This window comes from Cajanus cajan, chromosome 6, assembly GCF_000230855.2.
Source record: "Cajanus cajan strain Asha chromosome 6, NIPB_CcT2T_4, whole genome shotgun sequence".
Taxonomy (NCBI): domain Eukaryota; kingdom Viridiplantae; phylum Streptophyta; class Magnoliopsida; order Fabales; family Fabaceae; genus Cajanus; species Cajanus cajan.
In genome coordinates this window covers 50,318,096-50,345,901 of record NC_138522.1, presented here as the reverse complement: position 1 = coordinate 50,345,901, position 27,806 = coordinate 50,318,096, and the positions used below count along the sequence as shown (strand labels likewise).

Below are 27,806 nucleotides of genomic sequence, written 5' to 3'. Positions count from 1 at the left end.
AATTCAATTCAACACATAAATAACATATAATTTCATTTTATACAACAAATTTTACCTGTTTCAGAATTAACACACACCCCACAACAATGTCTTCCCCATATTGTCAGTGTTGCTTAACTTTGTAATGTAAGCTTGCACCAATCGCTGCAGTTGGGTCCTGAAATAAATATTTACAATTAATTACAAAATATTTTCTTTTAATGTATAACAAATTCACTAACCATACCTTTAAATTAATAGTATAATTTCCCTGTCCAGTTGGGGTCATAGACTCCACAAAAGCAACAACTGTTGGGACTCTTTGTAAATTGTGGTCGATATTAATCAATGGAGTCACTTCAGGTAGACCTATTGTTAAAAAAATACAAATTATAGTTAACATTATTTGCATCATTAAATTTACACACATCAAACTGAATATGCTAAACAAACCTCTAGATTTCACATAATGCATAGCATAGCGCCACGGGTTAGAGTTGAACACCAACATCGCAGGTCCATTAAGATCAGCCAAAAACTCTTGTGTTGGCAACGGATTTTCAGCTTCCCTGTTCCTCATTGTAGCTTGGACCAAACCAGCTGGTCCAGGAATAACACGACCAATGTCACGTGTACTCAATGTCTCTTCGTCATCATCCCCAAGTTTTGGTGTAGGGGGTGACAACAGAGACAATGGCTCCTGTTCTCGAGCCTCTTCAGCCTGTCTTGCTGCCATTGCACTTCTCATTGACGCCAAAAATTGTTCATCTGTCCATACTTCATTTGATGGAACAATGTCTACTTCTTCATCACTATCAGGTACGTAATCAATACCTCTACGAGACATTCCTAATCAAATACAAATCAAATTAAATATTTCATTCATATTGTGTCTCAAATTTTTAAATTTCAAATATTCAGTATAATATCACAACTTTTAACATTGCAATAAATACATATAATCAATTATAAATATCAAATTAAATAGCTTTTTCATTTAAAAAAATTTTAATTGGGCCACTGGAACGGCCCGTTCTAATTCCAGAACGGGCCGTTCTGAATTCACAACGGGCCGTTCTGATTTCAGAATGGCCGGTTCTGAATTCATAACGGCCCGTTCTCAGGGAACTATTCACAGGTAAATTTTTCATTCAGAACGCTCTGTTCTAAAAAGAGAACGGGTCGTTCCAAACCAAATCTTATTCAGAACGGCCCGTTCCAGGTGTTTCATTCTCGTTTTCAACTTCAAACTAAATTTTTTATTTTTTATTTTTATACCACTCTACTATACAAACCTAACAATGATACATACATAGAACATATAAAATTTAAAATTTAAATTTACAAATATTTAAAAACCCTTACTTACTTGAAGCACCTGGACCACCAAATAAAAAATACGTTGGACCACAAACCGAACAAATGAATCTTGTGCAACCCAATACATTTAATAATTTGATAGCGCTTGGCCCTCAGGTGTTTTTGTAAATCTGTATTGACGTGTGTACAAGGCGCCCAGGGGGAGGGCGTTTTGTCACCCACACATGGCAAAACGCCTGGAGGGGAGGCGCTTTCAGTGTGTGCCACGTGTACAACACGCCTCTCCCCCAGCATTTTCTTTTGACCGTCAGCTTACATGGCGCCTGGGGGGGAGGCGTCATCAACAATCTTCTGCCACGCGTACAACACGCCTCCCCTAGCGTTTTCTTTTGACCGTGCCACATCAGCTTACATGGCGCCTGGGGGGAGGCGTTTTCTAAAAAACGCCCACCCCAGGCGTTTTCAGTGCAACGTATGTGCTTACCTGTCCAAAATCACCTATTTCGGTAATTAGTTTTTTTTTAAATTTATTTCGTGTATTTTTAATTTTTTTTAATTTACTGAGGTCAAAAAGCCGTAAGTATGGTTTTCCACACAACCTCTTATCCTCTATTTTTTTCATTTTCTTTATCGCTCCACCACTTTTCCTCCTATGCTCTGACTTGCCCCATCCATGTGTGCCTTCTCTTTCGTTGTCTCAAAGTTGACTGATAAACTCCTTATGCAAACCAAAAATATCCATTCACTAAATAGATAAATCTAATAATCATCACCTCACTTCCTCAATGTGTTAGGTTATGAATTGAAAGATGAAGTAGTTTGAGTTTCATTGATTTTGAAACTTCAAACAGAAATCATAGTTATCTCAAGTAACATGGGACAAACAAGTTAATATCCATGTTTTAAAAATCGGATCAGTCTAGATACTGGTTTAAAACTAAATAATTCAACCGTAGTTGAATCATGATTAAATTATTATTAATAATAATTAATATAAATATAATATTATAACACTAAATATTAAAATAGAAACGTTATTTATAGATTTTTAACATTTAATATACACATAAAATTTTAAATTATATAATATAATATTTTTAAGTTTAAGTTTTAATAAAATATGACAATATCCACTAGGAACAAATTTATATATAAAATAAAAAATATTAAATTAATATAATATAAATTATAAAAAATAAAAATATTAAAAATTAACATAAATTATTAAATTATATTTATGAAAGAAATATTAAAAATAAATTATTATAAATTATAATTTTTTTATTTAATATTATTTTAATTAAAAATATTTGGAATTAAAATTTTAAAAATTGTTATTTAATTATACCGGTCCAAACCAATTTAACCAAATAAAAGAATTATTGATTTGATCAATTTTGACCAATTTTATATTAATTTTACTGATTTTTGACTGATTCAGAATGATTTTATAGTCGAAGTAAGTTGGTTATAAACTGATTCCTAATCTAACCAATAAGTTAGATCTAATTTTCATAACTATAATTAATATATAATAAACTATATTAAAAAAATGTTAACATATATATTTTCTTTCTCATCGTGACAATAAGTTGATTTGGGTTAAATTTTTAAGATTTGACACTTGATTTTAATTTTTTTAAAATTTAATAAAAAAATTAACTTATTTATTTGCTAAAGGTATTTCTTTTAAGGTTTAAAATGATTTAAAAATTTATTTAAAAGTTTGCTTAATAATATTATTTTTCGAATAAGTTAAAATATCTCCAAACAAATCAATCAACTGAAATAACCCGATTAAATAAACTTTTTTTTTTTTGGTGAGAAAACGGGGCTTAAAAGCCCAACCTAAAAACCACGGTAAAAAGATACAGCTGCAGAGTCAGCAAACAAAGAAAAAACAACCCCGGAAGGGGGATTATTAAATATCTGAAACTTATCTTGAGTATCGAAACTGAGGTTTGCCATTGCATCAGCCACTTGGTTAGCTTCTCGGTAGATATGCGAGCAAATCAGATCTTGTTCCATATCAGCCAACTCTACAATAGAATTAATCAAGGGTGCAACTTCAATAAATTGTTCTTTGATAATTCTATATATTATTTGTTTATTTAAATTATCCGACTTCCTAAAATTTAAAAATATTTTTCCATAACTTAAAATACTACGTTTAATTTAAATATTTTATAAAAACTATTTAATTTATTTAACAGACAGACCTTACTTCACTTAAACATAATATAAACTAAATTATAAACTTCCAATAAGTGGAATAACATAATTTCAACCCATGGAGGTAAGGAAAACGCAGCTTTTGCAGAATAAGCACTAAACACATTTTTAAATCCAAGTTTAGATAAGTGCTTCGCACGTCGAAGTCAGCGTTGGTATTTTGGATACCGTAGTCTCATTTTCATCTTGTTTATATTATCTGTATTGTCCGTGGAATAGTAAACTATAATAAAATAATTAGTTTTGACTTTCGTTCTACTTCACAATACGTAATTTTTTTAACGAATTATCGAGAAATGAGTTATTTTATTGTAAAATGAATAAAACTAAAATACAAGTAGGTGGATTGGTAGATAAACATAAATTATTCTCTATATATAAGTTAATATTTATTAAAAAAATTAGGATAATATACACAAAGTATTAGATCATCATTATCATTGTAATTTCTATGTATAATTTTTCAATACATATTAGTTACAAATAACGATTGCTTGAAGGAGAAAAATATATATTTACCATATATACAGCGACCATAATTATTATGTTTTACGATTAAAGTTATTGTTTTTATATATTATTACATTATACATGAAGGAGAATAATATTAAAACATATAAAATAAGAACATGTACGTCATTGAATTACTAGTTTTTAAAAATAGTTAACTGTCAAATTAGTTAGTCGACCAAACATTCTTTTCTTTACTATTTCAAATACTTTGTTGTCATATTTATTTTTCAAAGATTTAATTTGTCATTGAATTACTCTTTTTTTCTAATCTTGAAAATAATTCCACTGAAAGTACAGACATTAAATGTAAATAAATTTATGAAAATTCAACCATTTATTGACCATATTGTAAGATAATAGTATATTAACCCGTTTGTTAGACCCGACCTTCATTGACAAGAGTAGTTTGATTTTAAAAAAAATATTTTTATGTACAGTTTTATCTATGATGAAAAGTGAAATCAATTAAGTAATTTTTAAAAAATATTATTTTTGTTATTTAACACCAAATTAGATCCTCAAATATTTTATTTCATTTTAATTCTCCATAAGGGTTAAGATGAATACATTAAATGATTGATTAAATATATAAATGAGTTTGTGTATGTTTGATTAACCTTCTAAATGAGGCAAACAACTCTTGAATGAAGAGGTTTTAAAGTGTGAATGTCATCGACAACGTTTTAAATAGGTTCTCAAACACAAGTTTGTTTGAAAATAAATTTTTTAAAAGACTAATATAATACAATTATCGATCTTTGAAAGATTAATTCAGTAACCAAACTTTTTAACAACTATTATAGTGACATAAGTAATTTTAAATATTAGAATAAATTATACTTTCACCTCCTATGTTTTTTTTAAGATTGCATATGTTACTTCTTATAATTTAGACTTGCAATAAAATATTTTAAAAACTTAATAAATGTTATATCGGTCTTTCTCTCTCGACTTGTAAGATGTGTATCATGTGACATATATATATATATATATATATATATATATATATATATGACTTTTAATGATTTTTTCTCTCCCTAAAAGGCCCCCATCTTCTCCAACTATTTCACTCACCTCTCCTTGTCCTTAGCCTCTAGGGGTGGCAAGATGGGTCAGGCCGACCCGCCAAATACGGGCCAGGCCAGGCCGGCCCGCTAATAGAAAACGGGTTGTGATAGCTGGTCCGCCCCGCTTAAGGACGGGCTAGCGGGTTGGTGGGCCAGCCCGCATACGACTAAAAAATAAAATTATATATATATATATATATATATATTTTTTTTTTTTTTATGTTCAAATAAAAAAAACTGCTACAAATAAATAAATATAACCATATAAAATTAAAAATGCATACATATTATACATAATATATGTTCAACAAAAGCAAATTACAAATTTATAACAAAATCAAATAGAAATTAGTTCACTTACACCAAAATCAAAACCAAATTATAAACTTACAAATTACTAATAAATTAAATTTTTGATAGTCCACAAAACAAGTTTAAACACAATTAATCAACTTTAACTTTCTATTTTAAGAACATTAGAAGCTCCTTTGGAAGTTGTCTCTACTTTTTTGTGTTTATCATCTCCATCTTCATATTCTACATCAAAATAAATTAAACATAAAAAAAATTAAATATAAAAAAAATTAAAGTATGCAAGTTGGCGGGTTGTAACGGGCTAGCCCGCTATTTGGCCTGGCGAGCTAGCAGGTTTGACAGGTTGGCAGGTTAAAATATTAGGCCCGGCCGCCAGTTTTTGGCGGGCCAACAGGCTGGCGCACGGGTCGGGTCCATTTTGCCACCCCTATTAGCCTCCCTTAACTTCCTATCTATCCTCCACACTCTCCACCTTTGTAATCAAACCATCGCAACCCACAATCCCACACGCTTCCTCCTTTTCCTCTTTGCAGCCACATTCTTCGTTGCCAAAGACGAGGCTCCCACCCCCGTGGGCGATGACGACAAAGACTTCATTCACACAAGCTACAATAACACGTTATATTTTGGACATGTTCTATACCTCCCTCTCTCGCTAAGCTAATGCGGTGCAACAAAACCCAAGGCAGTTGGTGCGTGTGGTCATCACCATCAACCTTGCCAAGGTCCACCATGCCGCTTCCCACCTCTTCAACCTCACGTGCGACGTCGACTATGTCACCACTATGCAAGCCACACTTTCCCTCCGTGACTACTTCTCCAACTTCGAATGTCATCAACAAAATCTGCGACTTGCTCAAGCATATGTGTTAGATTGGAGTTGTCGACAACAATGAGGCCTCCTTCCTTTTCCAAATGAACAACAACCAGACGTGGATGAGCGCTACCCTCATCAACAAGGAGACCTACATGGAATGGTTGGCGACAATGGCGAGGAGGGAGCACATTGGAAAATATAAGGGTATTTTAGGAAGAAAAAAAATCATTAAAAGTCATATGCAGGTCACATGACTTGCATCTTTGGGTCAAGGGATGTCAATGTAAAATTTGTTTAAATTTACTCTCCTCTAATTTTTATATCACAGCTAAAACGTGCATCATAATTTCAACTTTAAGAACTTAAATCAACCTACAACTTTCAATAATACGTAACTTTCAAATTAAACAACTTAAATTATCATCATAAATCAATATATAATGAATTAAATTCAATTTTTCATCAATCTTCATTTAACCATCCAGCACAACAAGAATATACTTAGAAGATTACAAGATTTCAAAAGCATGAGTTGCTTCAAGGTTGGAATAAGGTGTTCTAAGCGAGTGAAATTCACTCAAAGCTCCTTCATTGCTTGCTTTGAGTGAGCTCAACCTCATAACACTCTTGGGGACGTGTTCAACTCACTTAAATGAGTGATATTTCGCTCAAGCCATTGAAATTCACTTTAAGCAAACAAAATTCACTTTGAGCAAGCCAATTTAGAAATGATTGCACCAATATGCTTTAAGCAACTCTCATAAGCGCTTTAAGTGATCAAACCCAAAAAATATGCATAAACAAAAACCAAGAACAACAACTCAATGTTTAACTTAACAACTTTAAATCTTCTCATCCCACACCATAATTCATGCATGCAATTCAACCTCCCTCATCTATATGCATTATGCAACTTAAAATTGAAAAGAGAATTACACACACAATAATAATGAATCACAATATCTACCACACCAACTAATGATCAAAGAGAAAACAGAGATCTTCCAATGAAATTGAATCGAAGATTAAACTTTGTCAACTATAAAGCACTTTTAATTTTCTCTAACTTTTCTATAAAATTATAAAGTTATGAACTTATAAAATTTCTTTTTAAAAATCTGTCTTATATACCTTAATCTTCCTCAAACCAAACTTAAGTTATATCCTTTATAACTTAAACTTAGATTTATCTAAACTCTAACTTTCACCCTACAAAGGTCAAAAGCAACAAAATAACATACATCACAAATATACATTATTAAGAAAAATATGATATTATAATAATAGCTTTTTCTAAACTATTTATGAAGAATGTATCTATGTAGTACTATTTAGGTATCATATTATTTTAGATTAAATTATTTACTTGATAGTTTTTTTTTTTTGGGTGCAATTCACTTAGTAGTTGGTCCTTATAGTTGCATCAATTATAAGTTTTAGTTTGCACATGCAAAAATTACAAGTTTTAGTCCCACTTATACGTGTTAAAAGTTAGGCTAAAACTTTCATTTGATCCCTGATAATATTTTTTTGTTTCAATTTAGTCCCACTTTAATTTTTGGTCTCAATTTGGTCCCCAATAATTTAAATTATTGCAATTTAGGACTTCCGTCCAAATGATTTAAACGGAGTTAACTGTTGGGCACGTGGATGCCAGGTGGATGCCACGTAGATGCACACATGGATGCCAAATTTCATGAATACACCTGGAACCAGAACGGCCCGTTCTGCATGCACATGTTATGTGTTAATTTTGCAACTGGAACGGGCCGTTCCAAATGCAAATTTAACACAATATGAGTGCAGCAGAACGACCTGTTCTGGCTTCAGAACGACCCGTTCTGGTTTCAGAACGACCCGTTCTGCTGTTAGAACGGACTGTTCTGAATTCAGAAGGGCCCGATCCAAAATGCCAACTTCATGCTTTTATTATATTTTTTTTATTATATCTATATTAATAAAAATATAATAAATAAAAAAATATAATAAATTAATATTCATTTATGAATAAAACAAAAAAAATCAAATAAGATAAGACCTTCCAAAATCTTTCTTTGATTTGAACTTATCTAGTTCAAAATCTTGACTAAAATGCCGCAATGTGATTCAAAAATTAATAATAAAAATTCATAATATATAAAAAATTCAAAGACAGAAACATGGTTCAGAAACTGAAAATAAAAAATTCAGAACATAACATATACTAAAAAAGTTCAAAGAAATTACTGAGAAAGGAAATCATCTGGGTAACGCTGAAGAGAAGCCCTAAACCACAAAAATTCAGGTTGTACCTCCTCAAGAACATGTTGTTATTGTTGGGGTACATCGTCAATGACTTCAAGGAGAAATACTGTTTCGTTTCATCCTTGACTGTATAGTGTCAATTTGGTAGTAAGTGGTTCACTCCAGTTTGACTAACAATGAAATAAAACATGTTATCATTGTCCTTAATGATATATTGCATCGTCCTTAATGATACACTGTATAGACCAAATGTTTAGCAATTGAAATTATCAATCCCCATTGACAATATTACCAAATCTAGTGTTTGAAATGCTTTGTACCTTGGGTGTTTTTTGGGCACGAAATTCTGGAACCAGAACGGCCCATTTTGAAACCAGAACGGCCCGTTCTGGTTCCAGGTGTATTCAAGTATTTTGGGATCCACCTATGTGGCATCTACGTGACATCCATGTGGCCACCAGTTAACTTCATTTAAATCATTTAGACGGAAGTCTCAAATTGTAATAATTTAAATTATTAGGACCAAATTAATACAAAAAATTAAAATGAAACTAAATTAAAACAAAAAAAATATTATAAGAGACCAAATAAGAGTTTTGACCTAAAAGTTAAAGTTTTGATTTTTGCCGTTAACATTAAAAGAATATTTGTGATATGAAGTGAAATCACTATAAAATTTGACGACCGTAAAAGAAACCGCTACAAAATTTTGGGTAGACTTCAAATAAAACAATTATAGGATGAAGTAATTATTTTAATCATTATTTTACTATATTATAATGTATGTTATTATGATAATAATAAAATATGACTATAAGTTTTAAGAATGAAAACAGGGTTGGAAAAAGATTTAAAAAGAATCTTAAATTACAGAATAGACATAGATTAATCAGCTCGTGAGTATAGGAAAAAAGATTCATATTCTCGACATTTCAAAGTAGCTAGATAATACTACTAATAGCCATAAATATAATTACAAGGTAGCCGTATCGCTTTAGTTTAGTATGTGATATTATCATGATAATGACAAGTACAGATTCAACAAGTGCTTTCATAGCTCAGTTGGTTAGAGCACCCGTTTAGTAAGCGGGAGGTCTTGAGTTCGACTCTCAATGAAAGCAGATTTATTTTTAACAATATTACATCTTATATATAGTTAATTTAATAAAATTTGAGTTATTATTGACGAAAATTTTAGGTTAAAGATTTCATTTCTCTTAATTTATAGTCTTTTAACAATGCTTATTTTTCTCAAGTTCCATCCGGCATTAGTTAATAGTCATTATATTATATTATTTTCCAAACTTTATATTTCGTAGCTCATTAAAAAAAAAAACTAAACGAATTTAGTTATACTTAAAAAATTATAAATTGATAAACACATAAACTTTATAACAAAATCAACGTCGATAAGTTGCAAACTTAAAATTCTTAATATCTTTTTGCTAAAATTTAAATTCGAAACATATAATTTATAATTGTTTCTATAAAATATTAAATAATTAATTATTGACTTTTCTCATAATCACAACATAATAGAGATAGAGATGAAAATAAACCTGTACTCCATCTTTCATCAAATTTAGCTAAAAACATAATTTTCATCCAATTCTACATCTTTCACTGAATAAAGTTATTAATATTTAATAATTAATAATACTGATAAAAAAAACTTATTAATAGAATCTGGATTGACTATTGAGGAGGTTCCACAAGGTTTGATATAGCTTCTAATGTAATACATTTATTTTCATCCCGTTAAATAAAATTTCAGGCATTTATCTTTAAAAAAAATAAAAATTAGACACAAGAAGAATTAGACACAACTAGGCACAGCAAATAAAAAATGATGGTGAATGTTAGAAGTTAGAACATTCTACGTGCTTCTTTTGCCCCTTTCCCAAGCTTCTAGTGGTGTGATAAACCCACTGAGTCTGTGACCTTCACTGTAATACGATTCTGGTCGTAATCTTCGCTCTCGCCGTCAATGGCAACCAGAAGAACTCCGACGCTATCCAAATCCGTTTTCGCCGCCGTAACCGCTTCTACCACCTCTCGCTCCAGCTCCCGCTCCGCGCGACGACTCTTCTCCTCCCTCTCTCGTGCTTCGGACAATTCGCTTTCTCGGCCTCCGATTGTCGATGCATTCGCGGCCACCAATGTCGCCTCCGCCAAGTTCCTCTCCCTCTCTTTCGCTCGCACCTTCCACGCCACTAATCCCTCCCTCCGCTCCGCCGCAAGCTCTCAGGTATTACTATTCGTTTTGCACGCCACGAATTCGGTACTCTTTGTTAAGCGTTGGAGACTGAAATTTTACTCTATAATGTCTTCTGTTCTCAAATATTATGGAAACTATGTTATTTGGTTACTTTCTGTTTGGATAAACTTTTCTGTGAACAGTGAACACTTATGGAGAAGAAAATAAGAAAGTGTAACGAATTAACCTTATTCCCTAAGCTTAAATAAGCTTGTGCATAAAACTTGTATAGAAACTATCTCCTTTAGTTTCTAGAAAAGCATAAACTGAGCTGCATAAGTTTATTGATTTTAGCTCCTATTTCTGGACAGTGGATGGATTTTTATTTTTATTTTTATACATTGTCAAATTCTGTCATTTTATTCTATTTGGCTATTGAACAGTGAATCAGTACGGCAATTCTCTATATCTTCTGGCTGGAGAATATAAATGGATAATGATAAGTACGAGTGTAATTTTTCTGGTTTAACGATGTGTTCTTTATATTTTATCAGGTGGCGCAGACAGAGTTCACAGATATGGCATGGGAGGGGATTCTTGGTGCTGTTGATGCGGCACGAGTTAGTAAACAACAAATTGTGGAGTCTGAGCACTTAATGAAAGCCCTCTTGGAGCAAAAGGATGGCTTGGCCCGAAGGATATTTACCAAGGCAGGGTTGGACAACACGTCAGTTCTACAAGCTACTGATGATTTCATTGCTCAGCAACCTAAGGTGTGTTTCCTCATGTTATAGATAATAGATTTCTGTTGGTATTTTAGAAAATTGACCTGGCTTCATTTGGCAGGTTACAGGTGACACTAGTGGTCCTGTAATAGGTTCGCATCTTAGCTCGCTCTTGGAAAATTCTCGAAAATACAAGAAAGAGATGGGTGATGAGTATGTGTCTGTGGAGCATCTTTTGCTAGCGTTTCATTCTGATAAGAGGTTTGGGCAGCAGTTATTTAAGAATCTTCAGCTTAGTGAGAAGACTTTGAACGATGCCGTTCAAGCTATTCGTGGAAGTCAAAGAGTGACCGATCAAAGTACAGATCTTTATTTGAAGGTTTTTTGTTTTTCCAGAAAGATAGGAGTGTGTGATTGGTTATATCTTATTGCAAATACAATAAAGCTGAATTTTTTCTTTATAATTTAGTAATGAACTTGAAGCCAAATATAGTAAAAGGGTATTAAGTTTGGTGGGATTACAAGAAAAAGAATATTGATTATATAGGATTGTTATAAGCTATAGTATAGAGGGAACAAATAACCTAAGTTGCTAGTTATAAATTGGTATCATGTTTGGTTTGTAAGGTACCTCTTGTTTCAATTGGCTTCAGTGACTTCAGATGACACTGATTGTCCTTAAGCTTGATCCTTGACCAGGTTGCAGGTTATGAATCAAGACCTGGTTTTAATGCTCATTTTATGTTTGGCCTACACTGTTATCTTCTCTTCTTGCTTTTGTTTGTTTGTCAGATTTCTATGTTACATTGTTTTCCTCATTTAGAAATAACTGTATGTAGATCCGGAGGGGAAATATGAGGCATTGGACAAGTATGGAAATGATCTGACTGAACTTGCTAGGCGTGGCAAGCTTGATCCTGTCATAGGTCGAGATGATGAAATTCGGCGCTGTATCCAGATATTATCAAGGAGAACAAAAAACAATCCTGTTATTATTGGTGAACCTGGTGTGGGCAAAACTGCTATTGCTGAAGGGTTTGTCTAATATAATTTTATAGCAATTACTTGAAATGTTTTATACACAATGTAACTTGTTGCTATTAATATTTTTGTACCTTGCACTTTGTGCATATTTTAGGTTTTTCTGTGTGTATGTTATTATTGAGTTATGCAATAGGTACCCTTCTTCTATTTGCCCTGAACAAATTTGATCACTAGTACTTTGAGTTCTTGGTTTATTTATATCTTGATTTTTGCTGTATGATCATCATTTTACAATAACCTTTCCCAATGGATTGAAGTGTTCATTGTTCTTTGTGCTTCTTTGTAAGTTCTAACACATGTTTGTAGTTTATGCCTTCATGGGTAATTAGGTCAACATTTTGAATCAAGACTAAAATCCTTAAACATGAAAAACAAGTACTGAATTTTGTTATATATACATATTTTGTTTAATTGCAATAAACTCTGGCAATGGAATGTATGCATGCTGTATTAACAGAACATGTTTTTGGAGTGATACTTTTTAAACAAACTGCTCCAATTTCCAGCAATAACGAGAAAGTGCAAGTGCAACAATTCAAATATGATGGGAACCGCGATCTAAGTTAGGAAGGATCATTAATGAATTGGAGGCAGTTATTATTAGAAGTATATGTGATATAAAATAATTTACCTTGTGTAGCATTGGTTCTGTATTAGAAATTACATGATGACAGTTATTCATGCAAAATAACTGATGGTAGTTATGTATCAGAATTATATCAAATAGCAGGGTATGTAATTAGGGAAGTATGTTGTTATTTGCAGTTTGTGGGTACGAATATTTTCTGAAGGAGACTTTTGACTCTGGGACAGAGTGCATTGCTGTATTATGTATGATTTTTGTGTTCAGTGTAGCTTTTTATTAGTTTATCAATCGGTGATTTACCATTTTAACAATTTAAGTAATTGCATCATGCAATTTCTAGTAAAAAACTAATGCAGAATGACTAGTACAAGTTATTTTGTATCACATATACTCCTTAATCCTTGTAATAAATGCGTCTAATTCATCAAAGCATCCTTCCTAACCCATTTGCATCTTGGTCGCCTTCAAAATATCTGAATTATGATTTAGAGTGGTAGTAGCTTATAAAGCCTTTTATTTTTATACTGGATTAAATATCCCCTATTTTTCTTTAATTGTACTAAAATCCTTTTCATTGTTTTGCAGATTAGCTCAACGTATAGTGCGTGGTGATGTTCCAGAGCCATTGATGAATCGAAAGGTTGATCTCCTATTTTTTTTTCCTGATTATAAATTTATGAGTTGAATTTCTTGTTGACTTCTTGTGAAGTCTCAATGCAGTCTGATTGCATAAAAACTTCTGAAAAAGGTCTAGTCAAGTTGTTGACACCTTGTAGTGTCATATTCTTCTGATAGTAGCTCATATAATTTTTTTTTCTCTTCAAGGCCTTGCTAATCTGCTGTACGTAGGTTCCAGGCCTTCATATTAAACTTTTGCTTATCACTTCCTAGGCAGTCTTGTCAGGCAATGCAATGCTGTAATTTTATTTTTTTTTGGTTTAGATTTGTATTAAAATTTACTTTTATTCTTGGGGATTTACAGTTGATCTCCCTTGATATGGGTTCATTGCTTGCTGGGGCCAAGTATCGTGGAGATTTTGAAGAAAGGTTGAAAGCTGTCCTGAAGGAAGTTACAGCATCAAATGGGCAAATAATTTTGTTTATTGATGAAATCCATACTGTTGTAGGTGCAGGTTGGTACTCTATTCTTGTTGCTCAATCCATTCCATTAGGTTATAATCTCGAATATAAAATTAGTGTAATTTTTATTTGTTAGAGATGTAGTATAACCATTTATATGCCTTCACCTAGTGCACTTGAACCTTTAGGGTAGTTGGTTCATGACACGGTATTATACCCTCTATAACCTAGTGGTCTAGACTTTGGTCTGTGCTGCCCCCATTATGTTAAAAGAAATGTTGATTTTCATGACAAGATAGGTGGACTTGTGCATTGTCCACTCCATGATTCTTTTAACCCCAAAAAGCTCTTTTCTCAGAGGGTGTGTTGGAGATGTATTATAAAAGCAATTTTGTGTTTTCATTTATCAACTTAAGCATATGAGATGATTGGTACAGGACACTATTTATAACCCACCACCAAGTGGCCTCTCTTCCCCATGCCTAAAAATCAGGAATATATGTTATCTATTTTTGGTTAAAATCAATTAGTGAACAAAATAATTGACTGCTGCAGTCAAAGCAACCTAATCTGAATATTGATTTCTACCTTCCTGTTTCCCGATAGATTAGGGGGAGGGGGATTTGATTATAGTTGAGTACTGATGGAAGAAAGTAATCCACTATAAATCTATAATCATACTGTTTATAGCTGATCCTGTAATTGGGCGGACACCAATAGTTTTTCTTTAGTTAGGTTTTTTCACTTCTTTGACCATATGCTCTCTTAACCAGATTGAATTGACATTCTGATTCACATATCTGGTCATCCACCATAGTTTTGTTCCAGTTCTATTCAACCAATCAGTAATATGGTGTTTTTTTGGTCATTTGTTCCTTAATTAACAGGGGCTACAAGTGGTGCAATGGATGCTGGGAACTTGTTGAAGCCGATGCTTGGACGAGGTGAACTTCGTTGCATAGGAGCAACTACATTGAACGAGTACAGAAAATATATTGAAAAGGATCCTGCACTTGAGCGTAGATTTCAACAAGTGTTTTGCAGTCAACCATCTGTTGAAGATACAATATCCATTCTTCGTGGGTTGCGTGAACGCTATGAGTTGCATCATGGAGTCAAAATATCAGATAGTGCACTTGTTTCAGCTGCTATTCTTGCAGATCGATATATTACAGAACGCTTCTTACCGGACAAAGGTTAGATGTGACTCTATCCCATATATAAAAATGTTGATTTTCTGTAATGGTTTATTTTACGGTTTACTTCATTATTTTAAAGAAGTTTCGTCATAACTAGGAAGATGTAAACTTTTCTTTTTGAAGAAAAAACATTCTCTCTCTTAAAAGCCTTAAGATTGTTAATAGCTTGAAAAGTTTAGCTGGTTGATTTGTTGCTTCCAGTACTTATTTTTTTCCCCCTTTCTTTTTTAGCCATTGATCTTGTTGATGAAGCTGCTGCAAAGCTGAAGATGGAGATCACCTCTAAGCCTACAGAATTGGATGAGATAGACAGGGCAGTATTGAAATTGGAGATGGAAAAGCTCTCTTTGAAAAATGACACTGACAAGGCATCTAAAGAAAGATTAAGTAAGCTTGAAAATGATTTGAGTTTACTTAAGCAGAAGCAAAAAGAATTGATAGAAAAATGGGACAATGAAAAAGTTTTTATGACTCGGATAAGGTCAATCAAAGAAGAGGTAATGTTTAGTTTGCGTTTTGTCATTACTCTAGTTCCTTCCGGACCCCACCCCCTCTTAAGAATTCTGCATCTTACATGTTATAATCTTATGTAGATTGATAGAGTCAACCTAGAGATGGAAGCTGCTGAACGTGATTATGACCTCAACCGTGCTGCTGAGCTTAAGTATGGAACCTTGATGTCCCTTCAACGCCAATTAGAAGAAGCTGAAAAGAACCTAGCTGAATTCCGAGAGTCTGGACAATCTTTACTTCGCGAAGAGGTCACTGACCTTGATATTACAGAGATTGTTAGTAAATGGACTGGTATTCCATTATCAAACCTCCAGCAAACAGAGAGAGAAAAGTTAGTCTTGCTGGAACAGGTTCTTCACAAGAGAGTGGTTGGTCAGGACATTGCTGTTAAATCTGTGGCTGATGCAATTCGCCGTTCAAGGGCTGGATTGTCTGATCCAAATCGGCCAATTGCAAGCTTCATGTTCATGGGTCCAACTGGTGTTGGCAAAACTGAGCTTGCCAAGGCTTTGGCTGGTTACTTGTTTAACACTGAAAATGCTCTTGTTAGAATTGATATGAGTGAGTACATGGAGAAACATGCCGTTTCACGTTTAGTTGGAGCCCCTCCCGGTTATGTTGGTTACGAAGAAGGTGGTCAGCTAACTGAAGTGGTCCGGAGAAGACCCTACTCTGTGGTACTATTTGATGAAATCGAGAAGGCACATCATGATGTCTTCAACATCTTGTTACAATTGTTGGATGATGGTAGGATTACTGATTCTCAAGGAAGGACTGTCAGCTTCACGAATAGTGTTGTGATTATGACTTCAAACATTGGTTCTCATTACATACTTGAAACTCTTCGTAATACACAAGATGATAAAACTGCAGTCTATGATCAAATGAAAAACCAAGTCGTTGAGTTGGCTAGGCAAACATTTCGTCCTGAGTTCATGAATCGTATTGATGAATATATTGTGTTCCAGCCTCTGGATTCCGAACAGATAAGCAAAATAGTGGAGCTCCAGGTAATGGATGTGTTTCCCTTTAGACTGATGTTGATTTATTTCATTTCCTTGGTAAATAACTATTTTTCTAATGATATTGAAGTTTTTTTCATTTGTTTACGACTTAATCCAAGTGTAAGAAACTGTTTGTTTGTCTCTATTCTAATTGCTGGAGATGCTTGCTAATACAAGTTTCTTCACTTGGTATAGATGGAGCGAGTGAAAAACAGGCTCAAGCAAAAGAAAATTGATCTTCATTACACAGAAGAAGCTGTTAAACTTCTTGGTGTACTGGGTTTTGATCCAAATTTTGGGGCAAGACCAGTGAAAAGAGTGATACAACAATTGGTTGAAAATGAAATTGCCATGGGAGTTCTAAGGGGAGATTACAAAGAAGAGGACTCAATCATTGTTGATGCGGATGTAACTCCATCGGGCAAAGAGCGTCCTCCTCTAAAGAGATTACTTATTAAGAAGTTGGACAGTCAAGTTGCGGATGCCATGGCTGTCAATGACTAATTTTGGCCACTGGAAAGCTTCACTTAGAAAAAACTAGAGTTCAAACTTTTTGTTTTGGTGAAACTCCGTACGATATGAACGTGTTCCTTGTGTTTAATTAATTATAGTTTTGTTCAATTAAAGCTTTAAGAGATATTCCTTTAGAAAAATAAATTGGTCATTTGAAGTTTTGTACAACGAAAGTCATGAAATATGCTCAATTTTGAAAAAATATAGTTGTATTTGATTACATTATTATTGTAATTTCACTTATTGATGAAAAAAAAATGATGTCGGAGAATTTGAAATAAATTAAAAATTTCTAACGAAGGATGGATATTTCGAGTAGGATAACAAGGATGGATATGGCACTTAACATGGCATTTAACATTTGAAGGATAATCAAATTTAAAAAGTTAGAACCTCAAAATTTTCATAAATTGTCAACGTTGAGAGAAATAACAAAACTGTTGAGAAAATTTTCATTAATCTGTTCAAAAGGTTGCCTCAAACTTTTGGATATGAACATAGGTCTTTTTAATAGATAAAGCATCAAAATTCAAAGGAATAAAATAATGTACTGTACATTAAAAAAAAAAATGATCCGTAGAATCAAATGCCCCCTTTATGAAAACTCGATCTCCCTCCTTCCAACCATCGCACGGCTCTCTGCTAGCTGCTGCATGAACTCTTTTGATTTACATAATTAAAGCATCCATCAAGAGGGTTATTTTTGTGGGGTGCCTGTACAATGCGAAAAGTATTTCATGATAATAACATGTCAGCTTCCTAAGCCCAATTGCTCAATTGATGAGCTCATGAATGGTTTATGAAGGGAGAAAACTCTAGAACATTAAACCTATTGACAGTTGGTAAACTTCTAATGGTTTTCTTTATCCTTTTCTTTCTTTTCAAAGTTTAGGCTAGAGCGCAAGGAAGCTTAGCTCAGAGCAGACTCCAACCAGCTTTCTTTCCCATTGAACATTTTTCTTTCATTGTCCTTCTCACATTTTCTGCTTCTTCCCACCTCCCAATGGAGCTATACATATTGGCCATCATTATATAGTAGCCGTCATTTTCTGGTTCAGTGTCAATAGCATACGTTGCAATTCTTATTCCCATCTCAACTTCATTGTAAGTTTTACAATGACCTAACAAAGCTCCCCAAACACCGCTGTCTGGAGAAATGGGCATGGATAGGACCATATCTTCTGCTTCTTGTAGATTACCTGACCTTCCCAAAAGATCTACCATACAAGTGTAGTGCTTTAAATTGGGTTGCACAGAATAACTCAGCATTCTTGCGAATATGTATTTCCCTTCTTCAACAAGCCCTGCATGGGCACAAGCTGATAGAAGAGAGAGGAAGCTAATTTCATTGGGCATAACGTTTGATTCCTCCATATGTTGGAATATCTCTATAGCAGATTCTGCATATCCATTCATTCCGTAGCCTGAAATCATTGCATTCCAGCAAATTACATCCTTCTCTTTCATAGAGTCAAATACCATTCTTGATTTTTGTAGCTGCCCACATTTAGCATACATATCAACCAATGCTGTGCCAAGAGGTAAATTGAGTCTAAATCCACTTTCATTTATGTAGCGGTGAACTCTTTCTCCTTCATCTAGAGATGCAAGGTGAGAACAAGCTGAAAGCACTACCACAAGCGTGGCTGTATTGGGCTTCTGGTCTTCCCTAACCATTTTATTAAATAAATTTACAGCCTCTTCATGATGCTTGACGTGAACATGAGACGAAATCAGAGTGTTCCATGATAGAACATCCCTCTCCGACCTATTAAATATTCTCCAAGCAAACGTCATCTTACCACATTTGCCATACATCTCTATGAGCGAGTTGGTGACCGAAATGTTACCATCCAAAAAGCCCTTTATCACATTGCAATGAATCGACCTTCCCAAATTAACTGCTCCCAACTGGGCACACGAGGCAATTGCCGAAGCAACCCCAATTGATTCAGAAGGAATGCCTAAACACTGCATCTCCCTAAAGAGCTCAACACACTTCACATCCTCCCCTATTCTACCATACCCAAAAACCATAAAGTTCCAGCAATCTCCACCACTTCCACGACACCGAGCGAAAAGCCTCTCCGCCAAACTCAACATCCCAAACTTGCAGTACATAAACAACAGCGAATCATTAACTTTCTCATCATCCACAAAATGTCTCCTTATAACCACTCCATGAAACGCTTTCCCTCCAGGCACATCCATGGAATTACCAAACCCCGAAACCACGCAACCAACAACAACCCCATCGGGGTCCAATCCGTTCTCCAGCATTTCCTTAAACAACCTCACGCACTCCCCCATCATCCCAACCTTGGCCCAAACCCCAACCATGGACGTCCAACACAGAAGATCTTTCCGACCCACCTCACAAAAAGCCCGGTACGCCTCCCACGGAACCCCACACTTGGAATACATATCCAAAACCGAAGACTGTAAAAACGAAGCAACCCCGTTTTTGACAAGCGCCGCGTGCAAGCACGCGCCTTGTTTGACATCAGCGAGGTTCCCACACGCGAGAAACCCACCCTCCCACGTTCTGGCGTTGGGCTTCTGGTCATCATCATGATGGGCATGCATGTGACGGAGACACCTCAAAGCCTCCTCAGGCTCCCCATTGTGGGCCAACCCAACGATGAGTGCAGTCCAAGCAACGACATCCCTAACGGGAATTTCGTCGAACAGCTTGCGCGCGAGGTCGATTCTGGCGCAGCGGGAGTAGAGGGAGAGGAGGGAGGCGGCGGAGGAGGGGAGGAGGGCGGATTTGGCGGCGAGGGTGTGGAGGGCGGCGGCGAGGGGAAGGTGAGCGGCGGCGGAGAAGACAATGGGGAGAGTGAAGTGGTTGGGGGAGAGGTTGGAGGCGCGCATGCGGGAGAAGAGGGAGAGGAGTTGGGGGAAGAGGGAGCGCGAGGAGAGGGATTTGAGGAGGGAGTTGCAGAGGAAGGTGTCTTTGTGGGGGAGGGAGTGGAAGAGGGTGGAGCATGGAGTGTGGTCGATGCTGAGAGAGTCGTAGAGAGATATCAGCTTTGAGGCCAGGAAGAGGTTGGTGCTGTGGCCGCTCGTCACCGTGACGGCGTGGAAACGGAGGAGGGATTCGAGGGTGGTGATGTGCTTGGAGAGACGGAGGAGTTCAGCTGCGTCGTACATAGTGCCCCATGCAGCTGGGGCATTGCTTGTAAATGATGTGTGACAATTAATGAGACAAAAGCCTTAAAACCATGATGATGCAAATAGGCAAGAAATGAGAGGGAAAATTTGAAAATGAAAATGAAAGGGTAAAAATAAGTATATGTCTAGAAATGGGGGAGGTGGGTCCCACATTTTTTTATAAAAAAATTTGCTCTAAAAAAAATTTATTTGTTTTCACCTTTTTTTTTTATTTTTTTTATTTTTTTTATTTTCACTTTCAAGCAGTCACGTATTCGAATAACAAGAAGCATTCATTCCATTGTAATTTTATTACATTAAAATTTATTAAATTTTTAATTGGTTTAAATAATTTTTTTCAATTAAATTTACTTTTAAATTTTCAAATTTTTAGTCCCTTACTCAAATTTTATTAGAAAATTGATTAAATATTATCACATAAAATCTAATTATAAATATTTCTATTAATGAAAATATCAAATTAAATTCGATTGATATTACATAATATTTTAATTTGTCACTTTTAAATATATTATTAGTTTTAAAACAAGACTTTTAAGAATAAAAGGATTAAAAATAAGTATTAAATTTGAGGAAGAAAAATTAAATTTATCTTAAATTTGATGACTATAACTATATTTAAATTTTTTAATTTAATTGATTAAAATAAAAAAAATTAATTATATTTTTAATCCTTTTTAATTTTCTTATTTATTTTCTCCTTTTATTTTATTTTTATTTATTTTCTACTTATTATTTATGTTTTTTTATATAAATTATTTCTCACTCATTTCTTTTTATCTTATCAAACATATATAATATTATTTTTCATTTATTTCTATTTAGCCTGTAACGACTTGCTTTGATTCTTATCCGTCAATTTGAATTAATGAAACAAAGTATTAAATGATTTTTAAATTTTTTTAAAATTTGCAGATTTGATTTATGCATTAAAAACTTTAAGTTCAACAATTGAATTGTTGAAATTTTATGTAGAACATAAGTTATTAAATGGAGTAAGTCTAGACAGACTTACTTCTAGAGTAAACGGATATATATATATATATATATGCACACAACATAAGAATGTCACATCATCATCTCATCTCCAACAACACCATACAGGACGTGACATTATAGCATATGAACAACACAATCAACTCAACACATTATATGTTCAACACAATAACTATATGTGTCATCACACATTTTAACTAGGAAATCTCCTACAACATAGAGTAAGCAGTTTAAGTGATTTGACCATACTAAATTGACAACATAGGATGATCTTTTTGAGTTTGTTAGATCAACAACAAATTGAATATAAATTCACAACACAACAACTAAGTTTCTCGTATGTCGCCACTTAAATAAGGAAATCTAGTATTACTGTCAGGGTAAAACAACTCGGAATGAACTTACTATGATATTAGCTAGCTTAACCAAATCTCCTATGGGATTAGTCCATCGACTACCCTCCAAATACTATACTTTTCCAATATATGTGTGTGTCGACCTTGTTCACAAATGATACCAACAAAGTTCTAGAGGGCAATTAACACATGATGCACTTCAAGGATCAACTTCTCAAAAAGGATTTTTAACAAATTAGGCTCTTGAAACACTACAACACAATATCTACACAATGAAATATGCACTTTTCAAAAACTTTCCCTCTAGTCCTAAGTGGTCAACACAACTCAATAACACGATAACTCAATCATCAGTACTCATATTCAACTTGTTAATCAACATACATCTTAACAACACATCATATATTCAACATAACTACACAATCAACATACAACTCTATCAACACCTAACTTACAACTTATTTCTACTTCTTAACTAATGACTCACAACACAATCATCACATACTACTTCATCTTTGCAACTCATTCATCATATTTTCATTTGACAACTTAAATAACAAATATTCAACACTTCATCAACCACATCAACATGCTCTTATTAAACGATCAGTGTTTGACACTACATACCTTGCGCATGACGCCATTTAGACAAGGAGCTCTCTGCCTCGCCTACGCTCAAAGCTACATAGTCTATGCCTAGCATGATTAAGGCACAGGTCCTTGAGACCTCGCACTTGACGTGGTAAACCACCATGCTCGACCCATCTCAAGCAGAGAGTCTCAGTCTGACCCTCGCTCGACATCACCACATCGACGCTCGACGAAATCCAGATAAAGAGTTGTGACTTGGCCATGCTCGGTGCCACTCAACTTTGGTTTCAACGTTATGCCAACTCAAAATAACTCTCTTTCCTCATGCTTGACACCACCAATCTTGCATCCAATGTGATCGAGATAGAGAACCTCAAGTTAGAACAACGCTATGTGCCATGAAGGCGTGCCCGACGCGACATCAAAATCTTGCATATACAAAACCCAATTTTGAGTCACAACCTTAAATCCAATAAGGTTTTAACACATCCAACATAAAACAACAAGTATATACATCATAACCAACTAAAAAATGCACTCAAATTCAACATGCAAACAAGATTTTGCAAATAATCAATCATTATGGCCAACAACTCAATGTGATTCATCAACACAGGCACACACAATGTGATTCCATACTACTCACAGCTATGAAATCATTTTCAAACCCTAAATTCATTCACAACACACAAATTTCTAGCTTCCCCTAACTCGGGGTAGCTTAAGTCCTATGTAGAAGAGAAGAAAGATCGGGGCTTTGCAACCAAATCAATGACTTGATTCAAGGTTTCCACTACCTAAATCACAAACGACATGACTTAGATAAGGATTGGTGGAAGAAGAGAAGAATATTGAAAGAAAAAAAACTCACGAACAATAGACCTTCTCTCTATAATCCTTTCTCTAGAAAGTTGGGAAAAATGAGTTTATAAGACTTTGTTCAAACAAAAACCTTATATATTCTTTCCTTCGGAGTCGAATTGGATCTCTATCTAAAGAAAGTCATTTTAACACCATTGAAACTCCTAAGGAATTTCAGATCATAGAGTCTCTGAACATTAATTAACAACTCACTCAATAATATAAAACGACTAAGAGTAAGATAACATTATTACAACCTACACGGTTACACGGTCAAATAACCAAATTTTTAGTTTATTACTTGTCGCAACCCGAAAATTTCCGATCTCGCGACTAATGGTTTAGACATCCTTTTGAAAATCTCATCAATTAAGGAATGCCCGGACACCAGACTAATCCTTAATTAATAGTTTTAAAAATAGGTTCATAGAGTCGCCACCAATGTTTTACTCAAAACATTGAAAAAAGAAAAGATTTTTAAAAAGGAATCCAATAATGGTCTTGATAACCAGAATTGGGTTCGGGAGTCGGTTACTTGTAGGAAAGGTATTAAGCACCCCTACAGCACCCTCAATCGATACCCCATAATGAAGTTAACGTGATAAGAATTAATAAATTAAATATTAGATTCCTTTATTAATAACTATTTACATGCTTAAAATATAAATTAAGCGATTAACCCTAAAATATTTATATTATGACGTTTATTATAACAAAAAAAAGTGATAAAGATGAGGAATAAAAGGAAGAGAAGAAGATTGATTGAAATACCTCTTGAACGAGCTCTATTAAATCTTCAAATATGAAGAAGGTGCTTTGTGGCGACCTTTCACACTACAGTATGCCTCACAGATCTCAAGAAATACAATATGAGGGAGAAAGAAGATAGAGATGCGACACAAATTTGAAGAAATATAATAGAAGGGAGAGAGATAGAGAATTTTCGTGCTCAAAGGAGTCTTATTCGAAATTTCTCTGGCCCCCTTGAGAACTGTCCCCGAAGCTTCTATTTATAGGAATCAGAAGTGGGCCGGAACGACCCATTCTGGATTTGGAACGATCCGTTCTGGATCCGAACGTTATGTTCAAATTACGCACCCTGGAACGGTCCATTCTGAAATCGGAACGGCCTGTTCCAGAGTAGAAATTAACACATATTTGTCCTTTCTAGAATTGCCTGTTCCAAATTTGACTTGTTTGAAATGGCCCGTTCTGGTATTGGAACGGCCCGTTCCGGTATTGGATTTTTAGTTGTTTTAGTCACGTTGGAACGACTCGTTCTGATATTGGAATGGCTCGTTCCGAGGTTCGGAACAGCCCGCTCCGGGCTACTAAAACAACCTTATTTGACCTTTAAGCCTTCTGATATCCTGCCTTGTTGTTTGCCTGCTTCGGGAGCTCCTTTCCTTCATGATGTAGGTTCATTTTCTTGTTTGTGTACCTCCCGAACGAAATTGGGTGTCTACATTTCTTACTTATTTTTTTTTCTCTATTTTAATTTTCACCTATTTCTCTCTCCACAATAAAAAACAAAGTTAAAAGCTTCACTTGATTTATGGTGAAACTGTAAAACAATAGTTTGCCAATTTAGAAGAATTGACATGAAATAAAGTACATTATTACCTACAAGAAAATTTCGATACAAACTAAAAAATGTTTTAATTTTGAGGAATCAAATCTTAAACAATTAACCAGTCTTTATGAGTTTGTGTCCTGAATTGGTATTTGGTATCTAAAAGAGGAACAAGAAAGTACGCAAACAAGGTACAGTATTTGTTAACCAATGTTGCTTAGTATTTTATAATGAAAAATGTATATGCTAAATATTTTTTTATATAACTAATATATATATATATATATATTTATTTATTTATTTATTCATCGTCATTTATTTTCATTGGTCCACTTTAAAGTTTAAAAACTAAAAAAAGTTTCAAAGGAGTATTTATTTTATTATTTTAGTTTTGTGCGTTGGTGGTTCCGGTTCATTATAGCTATGATAGTGGGTTTTATGCATTGAAATTCATAATTATGGTTTTCTTTCATCTATATATTAGTTAATTTTTATTTTATTTTTACATAAAAAATAAAACATTTGGAAGAAAAAAACTCGTGTGTTGGTTTTTCCTTATATATAATTAAATTGTTGGCATAATTTTTTTAAGGATATAATATTAAAGTATAAATCGTTTGGTGTACATCAAATAATAAATCAGTTAATGATAAAATAAAATATAAATTTTAAAAGATATAATTTAAGTAAATTATACAAAAAAAAAATTATAAGTAGTTATTTTTAAAATTATAAAAAAGTATATTATATAAATGATTATTAAAATTATAATTAATATTTAAATATTTAATTGATAAAATATTTGAATAACATTATTTAATTTAAATATTTTAATTAATAAAGTTAGTTATGTAAAAAAAAAATACATGATGCTCTCATATGATGATAACATTTTTCATATATTGTCATGTGATAGATGGAAGATAATTACATGTCTTGACATTAATTATTGATGATTTGGCAAATTATTTGTATCATAAAAAATGAGAATTTTCACCTTTTTAAGAAAAAAAAATGAATGAAATTTTTTTAGTTAACATAGGTTTAGAAAACATCTATCACAAATACAAATCTATACGGATACTCAGTTATATCCACTTGAAATTGATCAATGTTTGTGAACTGGCACTTTTGTGGATTTTTGAAATTGGAGATCTTTTGATGCTACACCGAAATTTAGTCATATCTAGTAGAAATTAGTGAACCTTGTGAAGTACCACCTTTGTGGAATTTTGAGATTGGCAATGTTTTATACCAATATTATTCACTAAAGGTGGAGATAGTGTCATAACAATTCTTTATAATACGAGCATTCGAGCAACATATTTGAGTTTCTTCTCAGGCCCAACATCTTTTTTGAAAGCTTGCTTATTCTAAGCGTCATCTTTTTATTTTTATTTTTTTATGATCACCCTAGTGTCATGTGGTTACAAAGATGTTGGTTTGATTAATTTAATTTCTTTTACATTAAATCTTGTATTAACTTCTCTTATAATCAATATACTTCAAATTTTTTCTTCTTTTGCTGTCTGATTTTTTATCTTGTATTTTTTCAAACAGTGGATTTTACATTATTAAAGTTTGAATTAGTTTGTTTTTAGGTTCTAATTCATTATTAATTAGTTTCTTTTAACTTATACAGATATTAAAGTCTGAATTAAAAAAAATTAATTGATATATTTAAAAAGAATCGCTTAAGAAAAAGTGTATGAAGAAAAATAATGTTTTCTAAAATTGAAATTGAAAAATTGTTGAATTACAATATATTATCCTATAAAACTTATTTCCATACTCTCAAACTCTCAAACTAAAATTGAGATATTGTAAAACTAAAAATTGTTAGACATGAGATATTACATTGTCAACTTCTCATGTGTTAAAATATAAATTTGACTCCATTTGCAAAGTGTATGCAATTTTGCTACATTTTTTTTAAAAATTTTATTTAAAAAATTATTACTGAGATATCTTTTATATTATTATTCTAATAAGATATGTGAGTATTACATTACTTTTTTCTTTTATTAAAATGCACGCTTTTCTGCCCCTTAACATACATAAATAAATTATATTTTATATTAATATATATATATATATTATTTTTAAAAGATTATTTCATAAATTTATAAATATATGATAAATTATGCTAGAAAAAGAATACTTACGTCATGTGTAATCATGATCTCTAAAAGGGAATAAAATGAGATACAATTTAATATATAAAATAATATTATAAGCATGTTAAAAGATGTCATGTCTTTTGAAATGCGTCAAACACATAAAACACCATAAAAGAAGGAACATTATTCATGTTCTTTTTTTGGCAAATTATAACACCTCAGTTTTCAAAAAGGTTATTATTATTATTATTATTATTATTATTATTATTATATAGTATTTGATCATAATTATTTTAATAATTATAGAGGAATATATTATTTTATATGTTTTAAATAAATATTCTTTATTAACATTTTTAAATAAATATTTATATGTTTTAAGAAAAGGTTGATTTTATATGATATTTTTTTATTGAAATTATATTATTATATTTTGGGTCAGAAATATATTATTATTATAGAGAAAAAATATTTTATAATATATATGTATTAATTTTATTTAATTATTTTGAGGAAAAAGAGAAGTGGGTTACAAGAGAAGGAAAATGGGTTGGGTTGACCTAGTCTTGTGGATTAATTTTAAGAAAGGAATCAGGTAGCGTTAACCCTATCTACCTCATTTGCGTTCTGAAAAGTTAGGAAAAAAAGAGGAGAAACAAAGAGCTCTAAGGAAGAGTAGTCATGAACGATCTTAGATCACACCAAGATCATTCGTCTTTTGCTCATCCAGGTAAGGGGGAGTGTGAAATTTCGCTTTGGGTGTGGGAATGTATGTTGGGTAGTGGGA

General features: G+C 33.1%; 2 protein-coding genes and 1 non-coding gene across 3 annotated transcripts; 2 read left to right on the top strand and 1 right to left on the bottom strand.

The window, feature by feature from the left end:
* Positions 1 to 9,534: 9,534 nt before the first annotated feature.
* TRNAT-AGU (transfer RNA threonine (anticodon AGU)) lies at positions 9,535 to 9,608 on the top strand. Its single transcript has one exon. It is a non-coding gene; the product is annotated as a tRNA-Thr (tRNA).
* A 743-nt stretch (positions 9,609 to 10,351) lies between these two features.
* On the top strand, positions 10,352 to 17,468 carry CLPB4 (casein lytic proteinase B4). Its single transcript, XM_020356265.3, has 10 exons — positions 10,352 to 10,735; positions 11,239 to 11,457; positions 11,531 to 11,768; positions 12,249 to 12,444; positions 13,625 to 13,679; positions 14,022 to 14,172; positions 15,007 to 15,315; positions 15,550 to 15,815; positions 15,912 to 16,841; positions 17,031 to 17,468. The coding sequence occupies exons 1-10, from the start codon at positions 10,475 to 10,477 to the stop codon at positions 17,337 to 17,339; spliced, it is 2,934 nt and encodes a 977-aa protein (XP_020211854.1). The 5' UTR covers positions 10,352 to 10,474; the 3' UTR covers positions 17,340 to 17,468.
* Positions 17,469 to 17,767: 299 nt separating this feature from the next.
* LOC109797222 (Pentatricopeptide repeat (PPR) superfamily protein) lies at positions 17,768 to 20,743 on the bottom strand. The gene has a single exon (XM_020357183.3). The coding sequence runs from the start codon at positions 20,499 to 20,501 to the stop codon at positions 18,264 to 18,266; it is 2,238 nt and encodes a 745-aa protein (XP_020212772.1). The 5' UTR covers positions 20,502 to 20,743; the 3' UTR covers positions 17,768 to 18,263.
* Between the last annotated feature and the right edge of the window lie 7,063 nt (positions 20,744 to 27,806).